Below are 18,371 nucleotides of genomic sequence, written 5' to 3'. Positions count from 1 at the left end.
CCCCCCCCCACCACCAGCCAGAACGTTGTATCGATGTTCGTCGAATCGGCATAGACTCGTCGAAAAATTCATTGTTTCGACGTATCTTTGGACCTCTGGTTCGACCAACGACGTCGAAATGACGGCGTTACGACAAGCCATTTCTGGCTGGGCCCTTCCCCGTCCCCACGCTGAATAGAGCACATATTTTTAGACAGTCCCAGATTAGGGTAAAGAGATCCCCCCCCCCCCCCTCATTGTCTCCGATGTGAGCGGTTGGAGCGCTCGCTTGTGGTGTTTTCCAGGTTTTGGCAAGCCGCTGCACTCAAAGCTGCTCCTAGAGTGGAGCGCTGGAAAAAGATTTTTGAAAGTGAGAATGCAATAGTGCGGAAAAGTAGCCCTATCCGATGATAAATCGAACCCAAGTTTTACTTTTGAAATCGGTTAATATTTTCCGATCCCGCTGTGTTTAAAGTTTCGCATGGGGCTCTATGGCAAAAAGGGTCAAAAAGTTAAATTTCCAATGCAGCGAACATTCTTTTAAAAACGAATTTCGGAAATCTAGACTAATTAAAAATATGCGTCTGCTGACGTGCCACACTTGAAACTTGAGTAAGAGTTCGGGTTTGGTTTCATGCGCAAATTTAGCCGTTAAGCCATTTTTGTTTCGAGTTAAATTGGCACCCGAACGGCACAGTTACCTTGAGTGAAATTACAAGACTCGTTTTTTCAGTAGTTTGCATTCCCAAAATCCGTTTTTGAAAAATGTTCGCTGGAGGGCCGAAATCGGAAATTTTTAATATTTAATTTTTTTGCCATTAGAGCGCCATGTGAAATTTTGAACACTCTGCGTGATTGGTAAATGTTAACCGATTTCAAAAGTCAAACTTGAGTTGGATTTGTCATCGGATAGGGCGACTTGTACCTGGACAAAAAGGTGTGGTTACTTTTCTTAGCAACACCTTTCAAAAGTGACTGTTTTCAGTCGGGATGTTTCTGAGATTTTTATCAATTTTGGTCCATGACAACATGTTATGTTAACACGTGCCTAGCTACATGACCTCTATGTAGTCGTCGTTTATGACAAAAACATAAAGAACTTGAGAAGATAGAAAATTTAATAGGCAATAAATTGGACATGCTCGAATCAAACATCAACTAAAATAAATATATGTATATAATGCAGATATTATAAGACTGGTGTCATTACTACTAGATCAGGTACAATCACCGCGAAAAGAATTGAACTCCTTCGAATCCGGATATTGCTATCTGAGGAGCTCAAATCTTGTTGCGCTGAGAGGGTACATGGAAACCCCTATGCACTTTCTTGGTTGTACTTTACTGTAACTGTAAAACTATATAAAAGTGCAGAGTTTTCCAGCCACTCGGTACTTTGAACTGACGAGATGTACAGTGTGGTCACCCAGCCCAATAGTAGCAAATGGGTACACAGTACTGGCCCGTGCGCAGGCGACCTTAGCTATCGTTAAACCACCTTACGCCTTACGGCTCCGTGCCCATGGGCAGCGAGCGCGCGCCCTTGCGCTCCAACAGAGCTGGGTGACCAACCTGAACATTACAATTTTAGACCTTTGTTTAGTGATAAAATTAAAAGAATAATACAAATTGCAATCTTAAATACAATGAAAGACATTGTAAAGAAAAATATAATTATCACCTATGGTCAGCAAGTAAGAAATCACATTATCAGCTTTGATACTTTTAAAAATTTAACTGCCATTTCATGGATGTGGAGACATAAGGACACTTGGTTCTTACTGAATCAAAAATAGACTATAAGGTGGGTGCTCCACAACCAGCACTTTGAGATAGAGAAAGTGCTGGGCATCAACCAACAACCTTTACAACACAAGATTATCATTGTCACTAGACATGCATTAGACACTAAATGTTAGACGATACTAATCTACTTAATTTAATTAAGTAAGTGAAGAACATTTCACTTGATAAGAGTTATTTCTTTTAAATATATCAGTCCTAGAGTACAAATAAAACACAAATTACTTGCGTACACAAACACAAGTATACGCAAATTACTGGGAGACCTTAGGTAAGTAAACTGATTACAAACAGATTTTTATTAGTAGGTATTATTGATACGGCTGAGGCAAGACTGCCACATTATCAATTATTTCTATTAACGGAGTAGAAGGCACTCCTGGCAGACTCCATTCCACTGACTTCACCTCCTCCCATTTCCGAATGTGGTCCTTCAAGTGCTGAGCAACTTGAGGATTAATGGCAGTTATCTGAAATCCACAAAAGAATAAGTAAAAAAATATCAAAAGAAGTATTCAACCTCTCAAAAAACAAACTTAACTGACCATAAATGATGAGTAGGGTGAAGCTTCTACAAATTCCTGTTTTATTTTCTTTGTCGGTGGTTCAAGGGTTTTCTGACCCTTATCTTCCTTCTTCACCTTCATTTTTCGTTTCCCGGCGGGATCAGCCATTATGGCTTCCTCCCTTTCCTTGTCCCGCTTGGGGCAGGAACAAATTTTCACCCCAACAATCTGTCTGCCGAAAACTTCTCCACTGCAGAACAAGAACAGAAAGTGGTTTTTACTACTTCTCATACACAGAACTAACCAGAATTAAATAAAATCATTAACAAAAGGTATCATTTAGCAAATATACTTACGCCATGTTTTCCAGGGTAAAGATAACATCCGTGGGTGAACGATTAAGGCCCCCCGTGCAGGAGGTTTTGCACATAAACTTGTAATTAACAAGTATGTGGTCGCATCCGTGTTGCAGGCTGTTGAGGGGTACTTTTACACTGTGCCTGTTAGAGGATTCATTGACCTCATAGGAGGCATTGTCATTCTCTGTGGCTAGCACATGCTCACTGTATTGGTAGTCTAGAAAAAAGTAAATAAATAAAGAATAATATTTGAGTTAGATGATACCAACTACATTTTCTATTGTAGATAAATCCAATATGATACATGATAAAATACAGGAAAACATACTGATATTTGACGGGTCATCCACGTGCTTGTGGGTGAGGCAACGACGCACAGGGTGTTTGAGATTATCAGCCACACTGAACATCATTAAGGCTCTGACACACAAACCAGGCTGCCCATCCCATTTGATTTGAAAGGGCACCACCTTGCCCATATCAACAAATAACTTGTTGAGCTTGTGCGAGTACTAGAACATAAGAATAAAATTTATTACCATGTAAAGTTATAAAAGACATAATAGACAAAATAAAAATATCATCAACTTACAACATAGTGTTTTTTGTGCATACCCGTCAAGTCAACCTTGACATCGAAAAAATGCACACCCGCCCACTCATTCCGCACAGGTAACTCCCCAGTGGGATCTACCACAATTGGCAGATGATCAGTCCACTCATGTGCACTCTACAAAAAAAGTCTAGTTACTAACTGGGATTTCATGAAAAAAGCAGTAACAGAACAACAAAACAAACTCACATTGACGAGGGTATCTATCCCTGGCTCGCCCCTGCACACATAAAAACAAAGGAGATGTAAACAAAACGTTTGGCGATGAAATTACATAAAATTAGAGAAGAAAAATTAAACTGGGGTCATGTGGAAAAGATGAATGTTGGAAGCAATAGCAAAGAACAAAACCAATATCACAAAGTTGCCACTCGGTCAAAACATAGTTATTATAACTGTTCCTCAATATGAGCTATGCCTCCAAGGCCCCATCAAACAAATGACATACCTGAATTGATTCGAAAGTGAATTGAATAAAACGTAAAGCAACCAAGGACATAATTTTATACTTAAAATGACAGGTTAAAGAGGTGCAAGGTAAAACGGCGGAAACCTTTAACGAGGTAACGCTTGATAGTGGCCAAACTTACAAAATCATCTCGAAATCTTCTTGAGGACATATGTCGCTTTCCTGCGACTCCATTGTAGTATAGCAGCTTTGTTTCTCCAAGTGCCTCCTCCAAACGTAACCTGTACGACATATGCACAAAGCGACCGGCGGTCAGAGGGAATGTTTGGAACAAACTAATCAGGCGAGGAATCATGTAGCAATGTACATACACTGGACGGGTAACTCTACTGTCACACCTTCAAGCTCTAACGACAATTAAAATGCACCAGTCAAAATACAGGAGTCCAAACAATACAAAACGGGTACCACGAGTAAATTCACCACACGCACGGCGCGGCACCGACCGACCGAACCGACAACCGACGACAGCCGAGCCGACAGCGATACTTACGTCTTCGGTGGGTGTCACGTGACTACCGAAGCTGGCTTTCTGTCGGTCTATCTGGCGCTCTGATTGGCTACTGCCCGGCGCCAACCGGACCCGTTCGGCTTCAAACCCGAAACCCGAAGACAAAAGTACCTCCCCGACCCCGCACGCAAAACGCCTTAAGCCAAGAATCTGAGCGACAGGCGAACGTTGTTTATTTGTGTTTAAAGAAAGCAGCTCAAGCGAAGAGGTCTTTTCGTTGGTCTTTGTTGATCTCCGTTCTCTTTTTCAAAGAACTTTTAACCGTGTAACCGAATATTCCCGCGCGACAGCTTCTCCCTACTGACAGCATTTCACATCAACTTGACAAACACAAACATGCTTACCGTAACGCTAATATTGCGTTGAGAGTGGTCAATTACTGACTAAAAGTAACTGGGAGATATTTATTTCACTCAACGCATTGCCGTTGTAGAGGTAAAAGACAGACAAAATCGCAAAAACTGCTCTCTGTCGGTCTTGCGACGTTGGCTCTTGCATTGCAGCCGAGTCGTGTTTCTTCTGTTCCCTCGCCAGCGATCGGCCAATCAGAGCGCGACACACGCCCGATGACGGCGACGGCACCCTTCACTTGGAAGACGAGCTCTGGCAGTGGTTGTCGCTACTGCTTGTCGTGAAGTGTAAGTCGCCGGTCGTGGCTGTCATCTTTGTGAGAGTACTGGTGCGTTGGCACTAGCACCGAGGCAGGAGTGGAGCATTTTAATTCACCAAAACCCGCAGTTCTCTTACAGGACACGATAAAATGGCGCTCAGCCTGTGTAGGCTCGCCGTGGCACTTTGCGCCCTGAGTGCGGTCGCTGTGGCCGACTCCGTCCTGGACTGGGGAGACAGCGACTTCTCCACTGTCATCAACGAACATGACACCGCTCTGGTCATGTTTTACGCCCCCTGGTAAGCGCTTTTCGCCTGGTTGAGTTGTGGGGGCGCCGGCGGGTGCACCAGCCCCACCGGGACCGGGACCACCATTGACACATACCGGTTACAGGTGCGGCCACTGCAAACGGCTTAAGCCCGAGTATGAAAAGGCGGCTCAGCTCCTGGTAGGCAACGACCCCCCGATCGCCATCGCCAAGGTGGACTGCACTGAGGCTGGCAAGGACACTTGCGGCAAGTTTGGAGTGACTGGCTACCCAACACTCAAGATCTTCCGTGGAGGCGAAGTCTCCCAGGACTACAATGGCCCACGAGAGGCTTGTGAGTTTACCCTGATGTTGCACAATGTTTCTTATTTATGACACCTATGTCTACTAACACTATGTTTTGCAGCTGGCATTGTCAAATACATGAGGGCGCAGGTTGGACCAAGCTCTGTTGAACTGTCCGCTGTGAAGGCATTTGAAGACTTCATCGCGAAGTCAGATGTTGGAGTTGTCGGTTTCTTCCCTGACAACTCTGATCTCAAGTCCACTTACCTGAAGGTTGCTGATAAGCTCCGTGAGAAAGTACGCTTTGCCCATACATCAGTTAAGGAAATTCTCGACAAGCAGTCAATCAAGTAAGTTTAGATACTATAAATTATAGTCCCATACATTTCGGTACTCACAATTTACCTGAATGCTGTACACTAAAATTCCTTTCACTGCCAATCTGATGGAATGTTTGCTATATTATTAAACTTCAGGTCTGACTCCATTTTGCTGTTCCGTCCACCTCAAATGCAGAGCAAATTTGAGCCTAATACTATCACATATGAGGGTTCTGCTGACAAATCTGGTCTGGAATCCTTCATCAACAAGAACTTGTAAGCTATCAATGGTTGTTACCCATATGTAAGCCCTATGGTGTTGATTCCCTGACTGCAACATATTTCGCATTTTTTTTCAGCCATGGGCTTGTTGGCCACCGTCAGAGAGATAACATGAATGATTTCAAGAGCCCTGTTGTAATTGCTTATTTCAATGTGGACTATGCCAAGAACACGAAAGGTAGGCCTTGGACCTTGAATCCTAGAAAATATGCAGTAAAAATTGTTATATCTAAACCTTTTTTCCTTTCAAAGGTACCAACTACTGGAGAAATCGTATTTTGAAAGTTGCTCAGAACTATGCTGACAGCTTCACATTTGCCATCAGTTCTAAGGATGATTTCCAACATGAACTCAATGAATTTGGAATTGATTATGTTCCTGGTGACAAGCCAAAGGTTGCTGCCCGTAATGCCAAAGAGCAAAAGTTTATCATGAAGGATGAGTTCTCGTAAGTCAACTTGTTTCTGTGATAATGACCATTTAGGTAATCTCCTTGCTGGATAAATACATGTAACAATTCATTCTTTCTAGTATGGAGACATTCGAACAGTTCCTGAAGGACCTCAAAGCTGACGCCCTTGAACCATTCCTGAAATCTGAGCCTATTCCTGATGACAACAGTGGTCCTGTAAAGGTTGCTGTAGGCAAGAACTTCGATGAAATTGTACTTAATAATGATAAGGATATTTTCATTGAGTTCTATGCTCCCTGGTGTGGCCACTGCAAGAAACTTGCACCCATCTGGGATGAGTTGGGAGAGAAGGTGAGGATGTCTTTTCATAGCTTTTCTTCTAAAACCTTATTGACACTTGTGTTAATGTTCTTTCTTCTCAATCCGCTGTAGATGAAAGATGAGGATGTCGAAATTGTGAAGATGGATGCCTCTAACAATGATGTGCCAAGTCCGTTTGATGTCCGAGGCTTCCCAACACTTTACTGGGTTCCCAAGGATAAGAAGTCCAGCCCTGTGAGATATGAGGTATGTTACACAATTAATTCATCTTTTTGAAAACATCAGTTCTATTGTTTAGTAACACTAATATTGTTTTTCTTTCAGGGTGGCCGAGATGTCGAAGACTTTGTTAAATATGTTGCTGAACATGCAACTGACGAGCTGAAGAGCTTTGATAGGAAAGGAAAGGCCAAGAAAGAAGAATTGTAGTTATACTTAAAATTGATCAAAAACGAATTTTAATTTTTAGGGTGTGATTGGTTGTGTCATTTGTTGTACCATGTCGTTGATCTGATCTGTCTTTGTGCTGGCATTGCTAAGTTCTGGTCAGATGTCTGCAAATTTTAAGTCCTCATGATAAGCAGTTTCCTGCAAGTGATATTCCTTTTAGTGGATACTTTTTATATCATTTCCACTTATTTCTTTTAAAGAAGAAATGTTCGTTCCAACTAATGTGACTGATAATATAATGAATTTTTAAATTAATCCAGTTTATTTATAAGTTGTCCTTGTTCCTTTGAACTATTCTGAATGTATTGGTTCTAATTATCCATATCACATCAGAATTTTGTACCTGTTGCTGTCTCATTAAATGTCAATTCCATTTAACTCTGGCATTGGATAACTCTTGATACACAACACCATCCGAGCATAGTGCTAGTGTGCAAGCAAATCATCACATGATGGCGAAATTTACACGCTAATTATCCATTCTTTTCAAATCTGTTACAGCATGTTAGTACATTTCAGTTTCATTAAATTGAAATATCTAGTGATGGTGTGTTAACTTGTCTCATCTAACAATGATTCTCAAGGAAGATTTCTTATTTTAACTTAAAGCTCCTTGAGCATAGTGAAAATCCAGTTTTAATGACCAATAACAAGGCCCAACCCTCATTCCAACTCTAGCGCAGGTTAAAATTGCCAATGTTTATGCAGTGCTAAACTATCAGTAAGGTTTAAAATGAACTGAAGAGAGGAGATAAAGAGTAAGGCAACTTAAAACGTTACTTTTTTTTATTGCTTCTAAGGCAATTGAATGAATAAAAGAAGTGACCTCAACAGACCAAATTGATCATTTGTCATTTGATTCTCAGAAAGTAGGAATATTGCAATCAGCAGCACTCTAAAACTCTTTAAATAAAAATTGCAAACACTCACAATATCGTTATCACAGCACATTATTTTTGAGTACCAATTTCATTTAAAAGCAGACAATGTACTGCAGTTTGTAACAACACATCTAACAAGGTAGATTTAAAAGAGCTTAAAACTGTTATTAAAATGAGAAATTACCTCCTGAGATCAAGGCTTAACTGCCTAATTTTACAGGGCAGGCAAATTTACACTAAAACGTAAGGTAATTGCCTAAGGAGATTAGTAACATTCACCTGAGGGGTACCATTAAGTAAATACTAGTTCAACATACATGAGAAAAATGTCATAGGCTGACAATAAATAGCATAAGGGATGAGACATCACTGGGGGAATACATAAGTAGTAGTTATGTTACTGTTCTATCTAGCTGAGCTTTTGACTTCTTCTAGTCTTCGGCGCAGTGCCTCACGGTTTGAAAGCTCACTTCGTGGAGAGCTGGTAAACTGTAACAAGGAAACTCATTGTAAGGAAAATGGAAGAAACATTATGAAGGTACACCGATTGCAATGAATGAAACTTCACACACCTCATTTGTGTTTCCAAGAGCTGAGTTGAAGTTGAGGTTCTGGTCTAGTCCAAGTTGAGTTTCTAAATCCATTGTGAATTCTTGTCTCCCAGATGCTGTAGGCAACGCATTAGACACCTCGTCAAAGCCAGCACACTGCTGCAGGGTGCGCAACCTTTCAATGTAGTATTTAGGATCGACTGACGCATCCTTCGTCTCCTCTGCTTCAGATACACTGCTAGCGTTATCAACCACAGCTTTGAAAGGGCTGGAGGCACCAACAGCATGTTTAAGTGCAGATGTGGAGCTGCCAGCGTGTCGCCGACGCTCAAGTTCAATGGCTTGCAAGTTCCTCTGAATGTAGTCTTGGAAGAATTGAGTAGATTTCTGGAGGAATGGCTCAATACTTGCGTCCGAGTGCTTCTCTTTAAACTCATATAAAAGACGCAGGCCCTTGGGGATTGCAAGTTAATTAATGCAGGGGAAATCATAAATAGGTCATGAAATAACAAATGAGAAACAAGTGATGTTTGCCATTCCAGTCCAGCTTAGCTGAGTGAATATCAACATACCTCCTGTGTGTGTTCCTTAGATCCTATTTTCTTAAAAATATCTGCTAATATTTCATGGGTGTCCTTTGATAGTCGTTGCTGAGATGATGACTTCTCTTCTTTTGATTTCTGGTCATCTTGTTTAACAGTCTGAAAAAACAAAGGGATGCAATTATAATGATAATGAAATTGATATACAGTATAATTAATATGATAACAATGTATTCATACTTTGATAAACTTATTAACATAGATCGGCAATTCTGAATCAGCAGGCTCACTGATACACTTCATATGATGTAATACTTTATTGCCTCTTTGTTTCACCATAGCATGAAGGAGAGTTTTCACTGTTCTCAAAGGCACATCAGACTGACTGTGTTTCCACATACGGGTTGGGTAGGACTGCAAAAGATACAGAAACTATTAGAAGCAAGTGCACTGACCACAAATTCTTAGGTTGGGTTTGCTTTTGAAGCCGAGCTAAAGTGAAGTCTTTTGGTAGGTAAAATAATTCATTTTTTTGTAAACCAACTTACTTGAAGGAAACAGTGAATGTCATACATAATGGGGTCGTAATCAATATCAGGCTCCCAAGATGGAAATGAGCGAACAACTTTCCAAATGCATTTCATGATCAATTCCTGCATTTTGGCAGGCCACTGTTCCCCTTTTTCAACAGACTCATGCAGAAGTTTTAGTAAAGCACTGAAAATTAAAAGGAAAATCACATTACCAAAATATTCATCTGAATAAAAACGAAAGAGGAGAAAAAACACTTACCATGTTACTCGAGTATGATCAGCCTTATCAATTATTACCATCACAAGAATGTTAACGATTTGCACAAAATTATCAATATCTGACAAGCCATCTAAGCGCTTCTCTGCTAACATCCTCACCATAACCAGAACAGAATCTTTCAGATCAGTCATAGTCACATGTTTGGCAAGTAAGGGCTGGCTATAAAAAGTATGCAAAGTGCCAAAAATCGCTCGCAAAACCATGGTTTGTTCTTCCTTAGAATAAACAGTATTGCACAACGTCACAGTTCGCAACTGAGTGATGCAACTAGACATGAACTGGTCCACTCTTGGTACCAATACATTTACTTTGTCAGACCTCATCACATGCTCCACTTGAACTAAAGTGTCTTTACATTTGTCCATATCAGGGCCAGCAATGAGGCTTATAGCACGGTCCAAAAGATCTTCAACTGGATCTCTGGGCTGAGTCTGCTTTTGGAAACGGGCTAAATTGAAATCCTTTAGCACGTCAGGCAGAGGGGAAAGTTTTGGAGAATTCTGAATATTTAGAGCATTCATAACCCTGCTTGGAGTTTCTCTGTTAGAATTTCCTTTTAGCATTAGAGGAGAGCACTCTTTCACATTTTCTGATCCTTCAATCAAACCAGACAAATCAACATTGATTAATTTTGGAGCATTGCTTGTAGGTTTTTGAGTCTCCATTCTTTCAATAAAGTCCATATCCAGGCCATAGGGACCAGACACAGGTCTTGGTTTTACCTCAGGAATAGGCTCTTGATTTTCAATTGCCTCTTCTTCCTCTTCTTCAGGTTCTGGCGTCTCCTCCTTAACTTCCAGTTTCATGCGCGGAGGAGATATTGGCGTTGGTTGAGATGTTGGAGCCAATGAAGGTCTGACAGGGTTAATGGATGGTCGGGCCACTGTCTTATTCTTCCCTGCCCTTTTAATGCGTTCTTCCAACAATGACATATCTTTGTCAGATATGTTACCAACCATTTTATAGACTTTCTCACCTTCAATGAAATAAGCCTGCACTACGCAGTTTAAGGCAGCATTACGAACAGCATTGTCACGGTCAGAAATTTGTTTGGCGACTTCTTTTAGTGCAGCCGCTGCAGATGGTACACATACAGTAATTCCATAATTCTCAATTAAATATCCAAGTTCTTCCAAACATTCAGTTCGCTGTCTTGCATTCTTTGACTTAAGTCCATCCATGATGAGGGAGAACAAACGACTAACAGAGTAAACTTGACCAATTAGCTTAAATAGTGCTCTTACAGAGTGTCGGACAGCATCCTTGGGATCTCCAACCTAGACACAAAGAGGGTATGAGTTTTCACATTGATATTAACAGCACTTAAGAGTGCAATGAAGAAACTTTACCTTCAAAATAAGATAAGGAATGAAGGAGGTAGCCTCAGTTTCTAGCATGCTGTAATTATCCTCTATCAGCATGTTAAAAACTGTCTGCACATACTCCAACCCCTTCAATAGAACTGATGGATTTGTATCAAAGAAACGCAGAGTCATCCATTTGAGAATTAGGTCCAAGTTGCAAGTCAAGGCTTTTCCATTATAGGGTAGATCCTTAAAAGCAATAGATGGATTAGAAAATGTTTCAAATACATCTTTAGAACCAGTGTCAATATTGCATTACTAACTTCAATAAGCATATCTATTGCCTTGAGATGGTACTTAAAGTCGGCATGGAACATGTTAGCCATGAGATTCTTATTAAAGTTTGCTGTAGTCATTTGGTCTCGTAGGAGCTCAACAAATTCATCTCGAGGTGTCATGAAATTCCATTTAAGGACCTGTTCACATTGAAATGTTGACATTAGGTTTTATTGTGTACAAACTGACCCAAGAATAATGAGCAGCAGACAAATTACCTTTAATTTTTGCTCATCAATGCAACGCTGATTTTTCAAATTGTTCACTTGAACAAGAGGGGAAGTGTCAACATCTTCATCCTTCTTTCGGGTAGTAGGTTTTGGTGCAGACCCCGGCTTTATAAATTAAGAAAATAAATGTGTTAGGACAACTAAGCAGACTTATAATTACTGAAATCACACTGAAATGAATTAAGTCTACTGCTACCTTTGATTTGGTGATTGTCTTAGTGCCACTGGAAATAGTGGCAATTTTGGAATTAGGGGATTTAACCGACTTTGGCCCAGATTTGGTTGCAAGTTGATCATCACTATGAGAGGCACTTATTCCTTTAGCTTTGGTGGGAGCCGGTTTGGCGGGCAAATTAGCTCTTACTTTATCAAGATGTTGAACAACAACACTTCGAGACCCAGGCTAAAGACAAAGTACAGTAGTGGATTATATTAAATGTTAAAATGCGCATACAGGAAGCAGGAAGACAAGAATTATTGCAACTTACTTTCAAGGATGAAGTAGCTTTAAGCATACCTTCATACCCGACATGTATCATTACACCAAGAGTAGCTTCTTGGGCATTTTTGCGAACATCAGCATTTCGATCCTCCAAGTTTGAAAACAGATATGGGAGACAAACAACTAACTCATCCTTGGGCACCACTTTAACTACAGTAGAACAAAATATTAAACCATAAGCAAGGATATCAACATATATTAATCAATGTACAGCAAAAGTTTGAAGCACTTACTCAATGGCAGGCGTTCTGATAACCAATTCCACAGCTCTACTCGCAGAGCTGGTGAACCACTCTTCAAGGCATCTGCTATCATTTCACCCTCAAAGAACTCTTTAAAACTACCTTGTTCCCCAAATGTGTTAATGCAAGCAACTGCTGAGGACCTGATCCATTGCTATAATTTCAAAACAAATGGGTCAAAAGACAGCTTGGAAAAGAAATGGACAGTGACAAAAGAGTTTGGACACACACCTTGCTATCGCCCATGCACTGCAGCAGTCCTGGAAAGAATGTGCGAGTATGCTGCCGGCAAGCTGTACCACTTGCAGTGGCAATAGTTTGACAGATAGTGATTGCAGTGGCAGCAATCTTTGCATTTGAATCTACCAAACGTTGAGCAAGCACAGGAGGAAGCTCACCCAGATTGCCAGTGATGAATCGGGCCTCTGCCAGTATATTGGTTACTTTCTGAAGTGCTTCATTTCTCACCTACAAAAAGTGACTCATTATCAATTTACCTAATATTATCACAAATAGAACAACTGATAAAAGAGAAATGCAAAACTCACCTTCCAATTTTTATCTGCTAGTTCTGAGATTAAAGCAGAGTTAAGCTGTGGACTAATGTCAACTCGAGGAAGCAAATCTTGAACATTGACTGTTTCTTGAACTGCTTCAGCTTCCCCATCATCTCCTGCATCAGACTCTACGGCCTTTGCCAGTCCTCTTGTAGGAGTAGGAGGTTTCTCACCAGCGTGCTGTAGGCAGATGTAATGTCAAACCCACAGGTAATGCAAGTTAAGAAAATTGTAGGTTTTTCATTTATCAGATTAATTCCCACCTTTTCAAATTCCGCATTTATTTGCTGAACTAATGCTGGTTTTTCATTTTCAAAAAACAAAGCAAGCTGAGGCCCCATGAAAAGGTAAAGTGTGCCCAAAAGTGAAATGGCTGAGGTTCTGACGGCTGGATTTGTTGCTGAAAAGGCTTTCTTCACATTTTCAATCAGAGCTTTGGGTTGAACACTAGAGAGTTGAAATTAAATATTAAGAAAAAAAGGATGTACATATCATGAACAAGTGAGGGACACTACACTGTTTCATAGAACTTACACAAACCCAAATTCAAGCAATGCTTGCGAAAGCCAGTTGAGAGCTTCTTGCTGCACTTTAGGACTCTTTTGCTTGTTAAAAGCATAATCTATAACTTCTGTGGCAACATGATCCAATTTCGTAGCTTCAGCCAAAGCAGTCAACACTTCAGCAGAAACAGTACCATTTTTGGCATCACCAAGTTTTTCTGCTACATCAGTTAATATGTAGCTAGTTGTAATTCTGGGAAAAAAGAACAAAAATTTATAATTTTTGGGGCTTGTTTGGTTGTTTGGGATCAAGAAATACTGGGTAAAAATACTTACGTTGTTATAGTGAAGTTTTCAGCAATGAACTTCACAGCTTCAAGCTTCGCTTTTAAAACTTGGAAATTTGTGTCCTTTAGACCAGGCTTTTTATGTAAAGTACGAACCAAAACTTGTGTTTGAGCATCACTCTTTTCCATCATTTTAATTGTCTACAGGGAATGAAGTGAAGGATTAGGTACATTTACGTTTAGAAACCCAACCACTCAGACATTTAGATACTCAGTGCTTAATTATTTACCCGATCAAACTCCTCAACTGCTGCAAGACGGTTCTTCCATACATTGTCCAGAAGCCCACTTAGTATCTCTGAAGAAAATAATTCAGATGCCTTCTCATCAATCTCTTCTTGACTTAAATCTTTTTCTTGAGGCAACTTGCTTTCCTTAATGTTTTTGGCTAGTAAAACAAAGAGAAAGTTTACATGAGAAAAAATGCATATCCCTGACATTTTTTTTGTTTGAGATACAAAGTATACAAGGTGTGATACAGTAATACTACAACTAAAAAGGTACTGTAATATTTGAAGGCTTTGAAAATACTTAACAAGTTTCTGAAAATGTGGCTGTATTTCAATGAAAGTCACTTACCTGCAACTTTTTTAGAAGCAGGAGCAGAAGCAGAGGGTGCTCCTTTACGAGCTGGTGCGCCGCTAGTAGCAGGGCGCTTCACAGGCTTTGGGGCAGTGCTTCCAGCCTGTGCAGGTGGTGAAGGTTCTTTCCCACGACTTGCTTTGGCTGGAGCTGTGCTGGGTCGCTCAGTAGGAGCCGACTTAGCAGGCTTAGCTACAATAACAGCTTTCTCACAGCACTCTCGAATCTAATCACAGAAAAATGAGAATCAGGAGGGTAGACAAAATAAAGAAGCTATAGAGCAAAAACTCAAACAGCGTACCTTGGCCATCTTCAAATTATCAACATCACTAACGAACGGCATGAGAGCTTTTTCACCGACCACTTTCAAAGCAGTTCCTAAAGCTTCTGCTGCATTGTCTCTGACAGACGGGTCTGAAATAAGCATGAAGTTTGGATAAGTAAATAGATCAAATGACAAAGAGCTCATGGAAAGAAAACACATAATCCAAAACTGACCTGGTTCATTTAAAGCTTTGATAAGTGCTGTAGAATAACTTTTCAGCAATTTCTTATTGAGCATGATAGCGGTGCATTTTGTAAAGCAACGAGCTAAAAATGCAGCAGTTTCTGCTTTAACAGACGGATTTTTGTTTTCAAGTGCTGCCAAAACATCCTCTTGAATATTTTCAATGGTAGTCTAAAATGGGAAAAAGTTCTCTTAGATGAACAACGAAATAAAAAACAAAACTTACAAATGAAAAAATTAGAACACTTGAAGTAAAAATTAATATTTATATTATATGAAGATTTAAAAAAAATAAAAATAAACAAATGCACTCACACTTAAGTACACCCCATCAATCGCATCTCGAATTGCCGCAACAACGGTAGCCTTCTTTTCCCTAAATTTCTCTAATAGAGCTGGAATGCAGGCAGAAGCATAAGGGGAAAACCGCTTCTTTAAGCCATTGGCTAAACTAGCCAGACATTTTCCAGCAACAGTTACAACAATAACATTTGAGTCCTTGGAAATGATCTAAAGGTGCAAGATATAACATTCTAAGTTAATAAAACACCTCTTTTCATAAGCCCCCTGACCCATCCAATGACTTACCTTCTTGAGAGCTCGCACCAAATCGCCATAGTCTCCACTTTCAAGTTTTGGTGACTTCTGAAGTAAAGAATCCAATTCATCTACAGCCTCTTTTCTCTCCTGCCACTTCTTAGCTTCAACCTTCTCATAAAACGAAGATGGTAGCTTAGATAAGATATCCACAGCAGGCATTATTTCATATGGATCTATTTCGACAGCAGCATCTGTATCATCTTCATCTTCCCCATCTTCACCCGCTTCGGCAGCCTCAGCAGCAGCTTTAGCCTGTTTGGCTTGCTGGGAACGCAGATACCGAGTTGGGGCTGCCTTTTCATCCTTGTTTTTTTCGAACTCTGCTTCTAGTTCTGTCACCTGGAACACATTGTAATAGGATATAAGACACTGCTCTCAACCAGCAAAACAAACACGAAGAGTCAAATGTTCAGCACTCTACCTGTAAAGGTTTTAAAGATGATAGTTGGGGCTTAAGTGCAGCTCCAATCCATCTGTGCATCTCAATAACCATAGCTTTGCCATTGTCACGGACAGTCTTGTCTCTGTCTTCAAGAAGTGCAGGCATCTTCTTAACCAGAGGTTTGATATTTATTACTTTTGGGCCAAACTCTCTAAAACATGAACATTTATTTATAACATAGAATTTGATTCAGGAAACATTAATTTGTGAGTTTTACTATACCTCAAAGACGTTGTGACAGCTGAAATACATTCTGATACTATTTTAGGATTCTTATGATCCATGCCCTTTATCAGTTCTTCCTGAACTGCCTCCTGCTTTTCAATTTCAACATACATAAGGACTATCTGGAGTGATAACTCTCTAGTTTTTGTTTTAGGAGCTGCAATACTCTTTGCCACAATACTTGCAACAACATCACTCGCAGTTCTGCAGAAATTAAAATCGTCAGAAAGATAGATACATACTATAAATAGTAAAGTACAAAGCAGAAGGAGACTTACTTTCCAGCTGAGCCGCAATTTTCCACAAAAGCTAAAGTTGCTTCCAAGCCTTTTTCTTGAGCCACTGCATTACTATCCACTACAAACTTTTTCACCAGCCCTAAAAACTTGTTCCACTCAGGAGATTTCTCGTCATCTATTTTATTAAAAAGTTTAACTGCCTCTTCATAACCGTTCATACGTGCTTTCCATAACTAAAGGAAAACATCAAGCAATTAGAATTTAAACAAAAAAACTCACACAACAAAGTTCATTTTCAAATACCACTTGGTAATTGGACAGATAAGATATGTCACTTGTGATATATATGTGTAGATATAAGTAAGTTTATGCAAGCAATTACCTTATGGACACAACGATCTTCAACAGGTAACTTCAAATATTCGGTGTCTTCCTCCATGATTACCTAATATCTAAAGAAGAAAAGTTGACATACATCAAATACAAAATAATTCGACAATGAGTCCAAAAAGATAGGTTAAATTTACTTGAAACCACATACAAGACAATCAAACACTCCCTGCTGACGACAAAAGTAATGAACAAAACAATAAGTGGAAATGAGTATTTTGGGTCTCCTTGACAATGTTTTTGTTTACTATTCATTGATTTCAATGGGTGAGTTGACACCCACATTAGTCATAGATTAAAAAAGCAAAAGGTCCATATGCTGGACAGGAAACCAACAATAATTTTGAAAATTTTCCTTAATTCGAGCTATGATGAATCACAACAGACCCTTAAAAAGCCAAACACAACAAAATTATCCCCAAAACAAAAACCATGACGTTTGCGCGGTAGGAAAGGCCCGTTCCCACTCACATCACAAAGTAGATAAACCAGTTGAGGTTCACACACGGTTTGAGTCAAAACGGAAAAAATCCGCTATTTAATACTTTTTGACAATGTAATTGAACATTAATCATAGATCCTTTAATCGGCTTGCACAACACACTTTCGTAAATCGATATGTTTCAAGTCAGATTCCCGTGATTCCAGTCGCCAGCCACAACCGAATGGAATCGTAACGCCCGATAGAACGTTGACTACAAGAAAGAAAAATTACTGCAGAGAAAGAAAAAATGTCACTTACTCTTTCTCACGAATACCGTCCAGAGTGCCAACGCTTCCTGTTAATTGATTAAACGCTTTCTTAAAAGTCTGACGGTTAGAAGTCGCACAATGAAGAAGGGCAAGAATGTGGGAGTTCAACAAAAAATAGTTGACGATCTGCAGCTGCTCTGCATCCCTCTGCGTGTTTGCCAGCCAAACGGAAGTTGTCAAACATGTCGTGTCGTACCTTACGCATATCTAGTGAGCACGGGTCAAAACCACTTGTAAAAGAAGTATTTTAAACATATCTCCATTGACTTAATAAGACTTAACTGAATGAACATCGCTTGAACATTTTCATCCAACTTTTGTAAGGTTGGTGTACTCGCGACTCAGGTAGCCAATCACAGCCCACGACCGATCAGGGCCTACACCAATGTGGGTGCCCAGCTGATCTCTCTCTCTGTGCTTGCTATATCCTCGCAAAAAACGACCGCGGTACACTCACTCTTCTAGAGAGACTCTCTACAGCTACACTCTTCGACCCGAGTTATCTTGAACATTTCCGTGCCTAACCGAAGCCACATTTGCTTCCTGGGGGCAGTATGGGAAAGGGGGTGAGGTGGGGGAGGGGAGGCTAAGGGCGAGCGCCGAGGGAGTAGGCAACTCATCCAACACGGAGAGAGT

The 18,371-nt window shown here is 40.2% G+C and overlaps 3 protein-coding genes across 4 annotated transcripts; 1 reads left to right on the top strand and 2 right to left on the bottom strand.

The window, feature by feature from the left end:
• Window positions 1-1,079: 1,079 nt before the first annotated feature.
• LOC113211063 (cellular tumor antigen p53) lies at window positions 1,080-4,212 on the bottom strand. The gene is made up of 8 exons (XM_026429308.2): window positions 4,041-4,212; window positions 3,851-3,950; window positions 3,450-3,480; window positions 3,240-3,377; window positions 2,976-3,159; window positions 2,645-2,864; window positions 2,328-2,538; window positions 1,080-2,252 (listed from the first exon to the last, which is right to left on the bottom strand). The coding sequence occupies exons 2-8, from the start codon at window positions 3,901-3,903 to the stop codon at window positions 2,094-2,096; spliced, it is 996 nt and encodes a 331-aa protein (XP_026285093.1). The 5' UTR covers window positions 3,904-3,950; window positions 4,041-4,212; the 3' UTR covers window positions 1,080-2,093.
• Window positions 4,213-4,721: 509 nt separating this feature from the next.
• On the top strand, window positions 4,722-7,566 carry LOC113211070 (protein disulfide-isomerase A3). Of its 2 annotated transcripts, none has more exons than XM_026429322.2 (10): window positions 4,722-4,878; window positions 4,979-5,149; window positions 5,244-5,452; window positions 5,525-5,753; window positions 5,880-5,999; window positions 6,083-6,183; window positions 6,258-6,453; window positions 6,537-6,768; window positions 6,850-6,984; window positions 7,063-7,566. In XM_026429322.2, the coding sequence occupies exons 2-10, from the start codon at window positions 5,001-5,003 to the stop codon at window positions 7,165-7,167; spliced, it is 1,476 nt and encodes a 491-aa protein (XP_026285107.1). In that variant the 5' UTR covers window positions 4,722-4,878; window positions 4,979-5,000; the 3' UTR covers window positions 7,168-7,566. The 2 variants fall into 2 exon arrangements, with proteins under 2 accessions (XP_026285107.1, XP_026285108.1); XM_026429323.2 differs by having other exon boundaries at window positions 4,811-4,919.
• A 390-nt stretch (window positions 7,567-7,956) lies between these two features.
• LOC113211068 (protein mini spindles) lies at window positions 7,957-17,889 on the bottom strand. The gene is made up of 28 exons (XM_026429320.2): window positions 17,725-17,889; window positions 16,975-17,044; window positions 16,632-16,825; window positions 16,351-16,557; window positions 16,108-16,279; window positions 15,675-16,025; window positions 15,402-15,596; window positions 15,077-15,257; window positions 14,880-14,992; window positions 14,576-14,804; window positions 14,227-14,384; window positions 13,986-14,137; window positions 13,681-13,902; window positions 13,410-13,593; window positions 13,138-13,326; window positions 12,821-13,057; window positions 12,581-12,743; window positions 12,334-12,497; window positions 12,042-12,248; window positions 11,834-11,950; window positions 11,603-11,755; window positions 11,325-11,528; window positions 9,955-11,252; window positions 9,711-9,879; window positions 9,403-9,576; window positions 9,193-9,321; window positions 8,642-9,073; window positions 7,957-8,558 (listed from the first exon to the last, which is right to left on the bottom strand). Exons 2-28 carry the CDS (start codon window positions 17,029-17,031, stop codon window positions 8,475-8,477), a joined length of 6,135 nt encoding a protein of 2,044 aa, XP_026285105.1. The 5' UTR covers window positions 17,032-17,044; window positions 17,725-17,889; the 3' UTR covers window positions 7,957-8,474.
• Between the last annotated feature and the right edge of the window lie 482 nt (window positions 17,890-18,371).

This window comes from Frankliniella occidentalis, unplaced genomic scaffold, assembly GCF_000697945.3.
Source record: "Frankliniella occidentalis isolate FOCC.00 unplaced genomic scaffold, Focc_3.1 Scaffold299, whole genome shotgun sequence".
Lineage (NCBI taxonomy): Eukaryota > Metazoa > Arthropoda > Insecta > Thysanoptera > Thripidae > Frankliniella > Frankliniella occidentalis.
The sequence above is the reverse complement of the archived record's forward strand: the minus strand, read 5'-3'. Positions and strand labels throughout refer to the sequence as shown.

Excerpts from the sequence above, each read along its gene's own strand:
- LOC113211070 (XM_026429322.2), top strand. The coding sequence starts at position 5,001 with ATGGCGCTCAGCCTGTGTAGGCTCGCCGTGGCACTTTGCGCCCTGAGT. Across the intron at positions 6,000-6,082 it reads TCCTTCATCAACAAGAACTT|CCATGGGCTTGTTGGCCACC; the intron begins GTAAGCTATCAA and ends ATTTTTTTTCAG. Across the intron at positions 6,184-6,257 it reads CTATGCCAAGAACACGAAAG|GTACCAACTACTGGAGAAAT; the intron begins GTAGGCCTTGGA and ends TTCCTTTCAAAG.
- LOC113211068 (XM_026429320.2), bottom strand. The coding sequence starts at position 17,031 with ATGGAGGAAGACACCGAATATTTGAAGTTACCTGTTGAAGATCGTTGT. Across the intron at positions 14,385-14,575 it reads TGCTTCTAAAAAAGTTGCAG|CCAAAAACATTAAGGAAAGC; the intron begins GTAAGTGACTTT and ends TTGTTTTACTAG. Across the intron at positions 13,058-13,137 it reads TAGCAGATAAAAATTGGAAG|GTGAGAAATGAAGCACTTCA; the intron begins GTGAGTTTTGCA and ends CACTTTTTGTAG.
- LOC113211063 (XM_026429308.2), bottom strand. The coding sequence starts at position 3,903 with ATGGAGTCGCAGGAAAGCGACATATGTCCTCAAGAAGATTTCGAGATG. Across the intron at positions 3,481-3,850 it reads GAAGATTTCGAGATGATTTT|GGGCGAGCCAGGGATAGATA; the intron begins GTAAGTTTGGCC and ends TTATGTGTGCAG. Across the intron at positions 3,160-3,239 it reads TGCACAAAAAACACTATGTT|TACTCGCACAAGCTCAACAA; the intron begins GTAAGTTGATGA and ends CTTATGTTCTAG.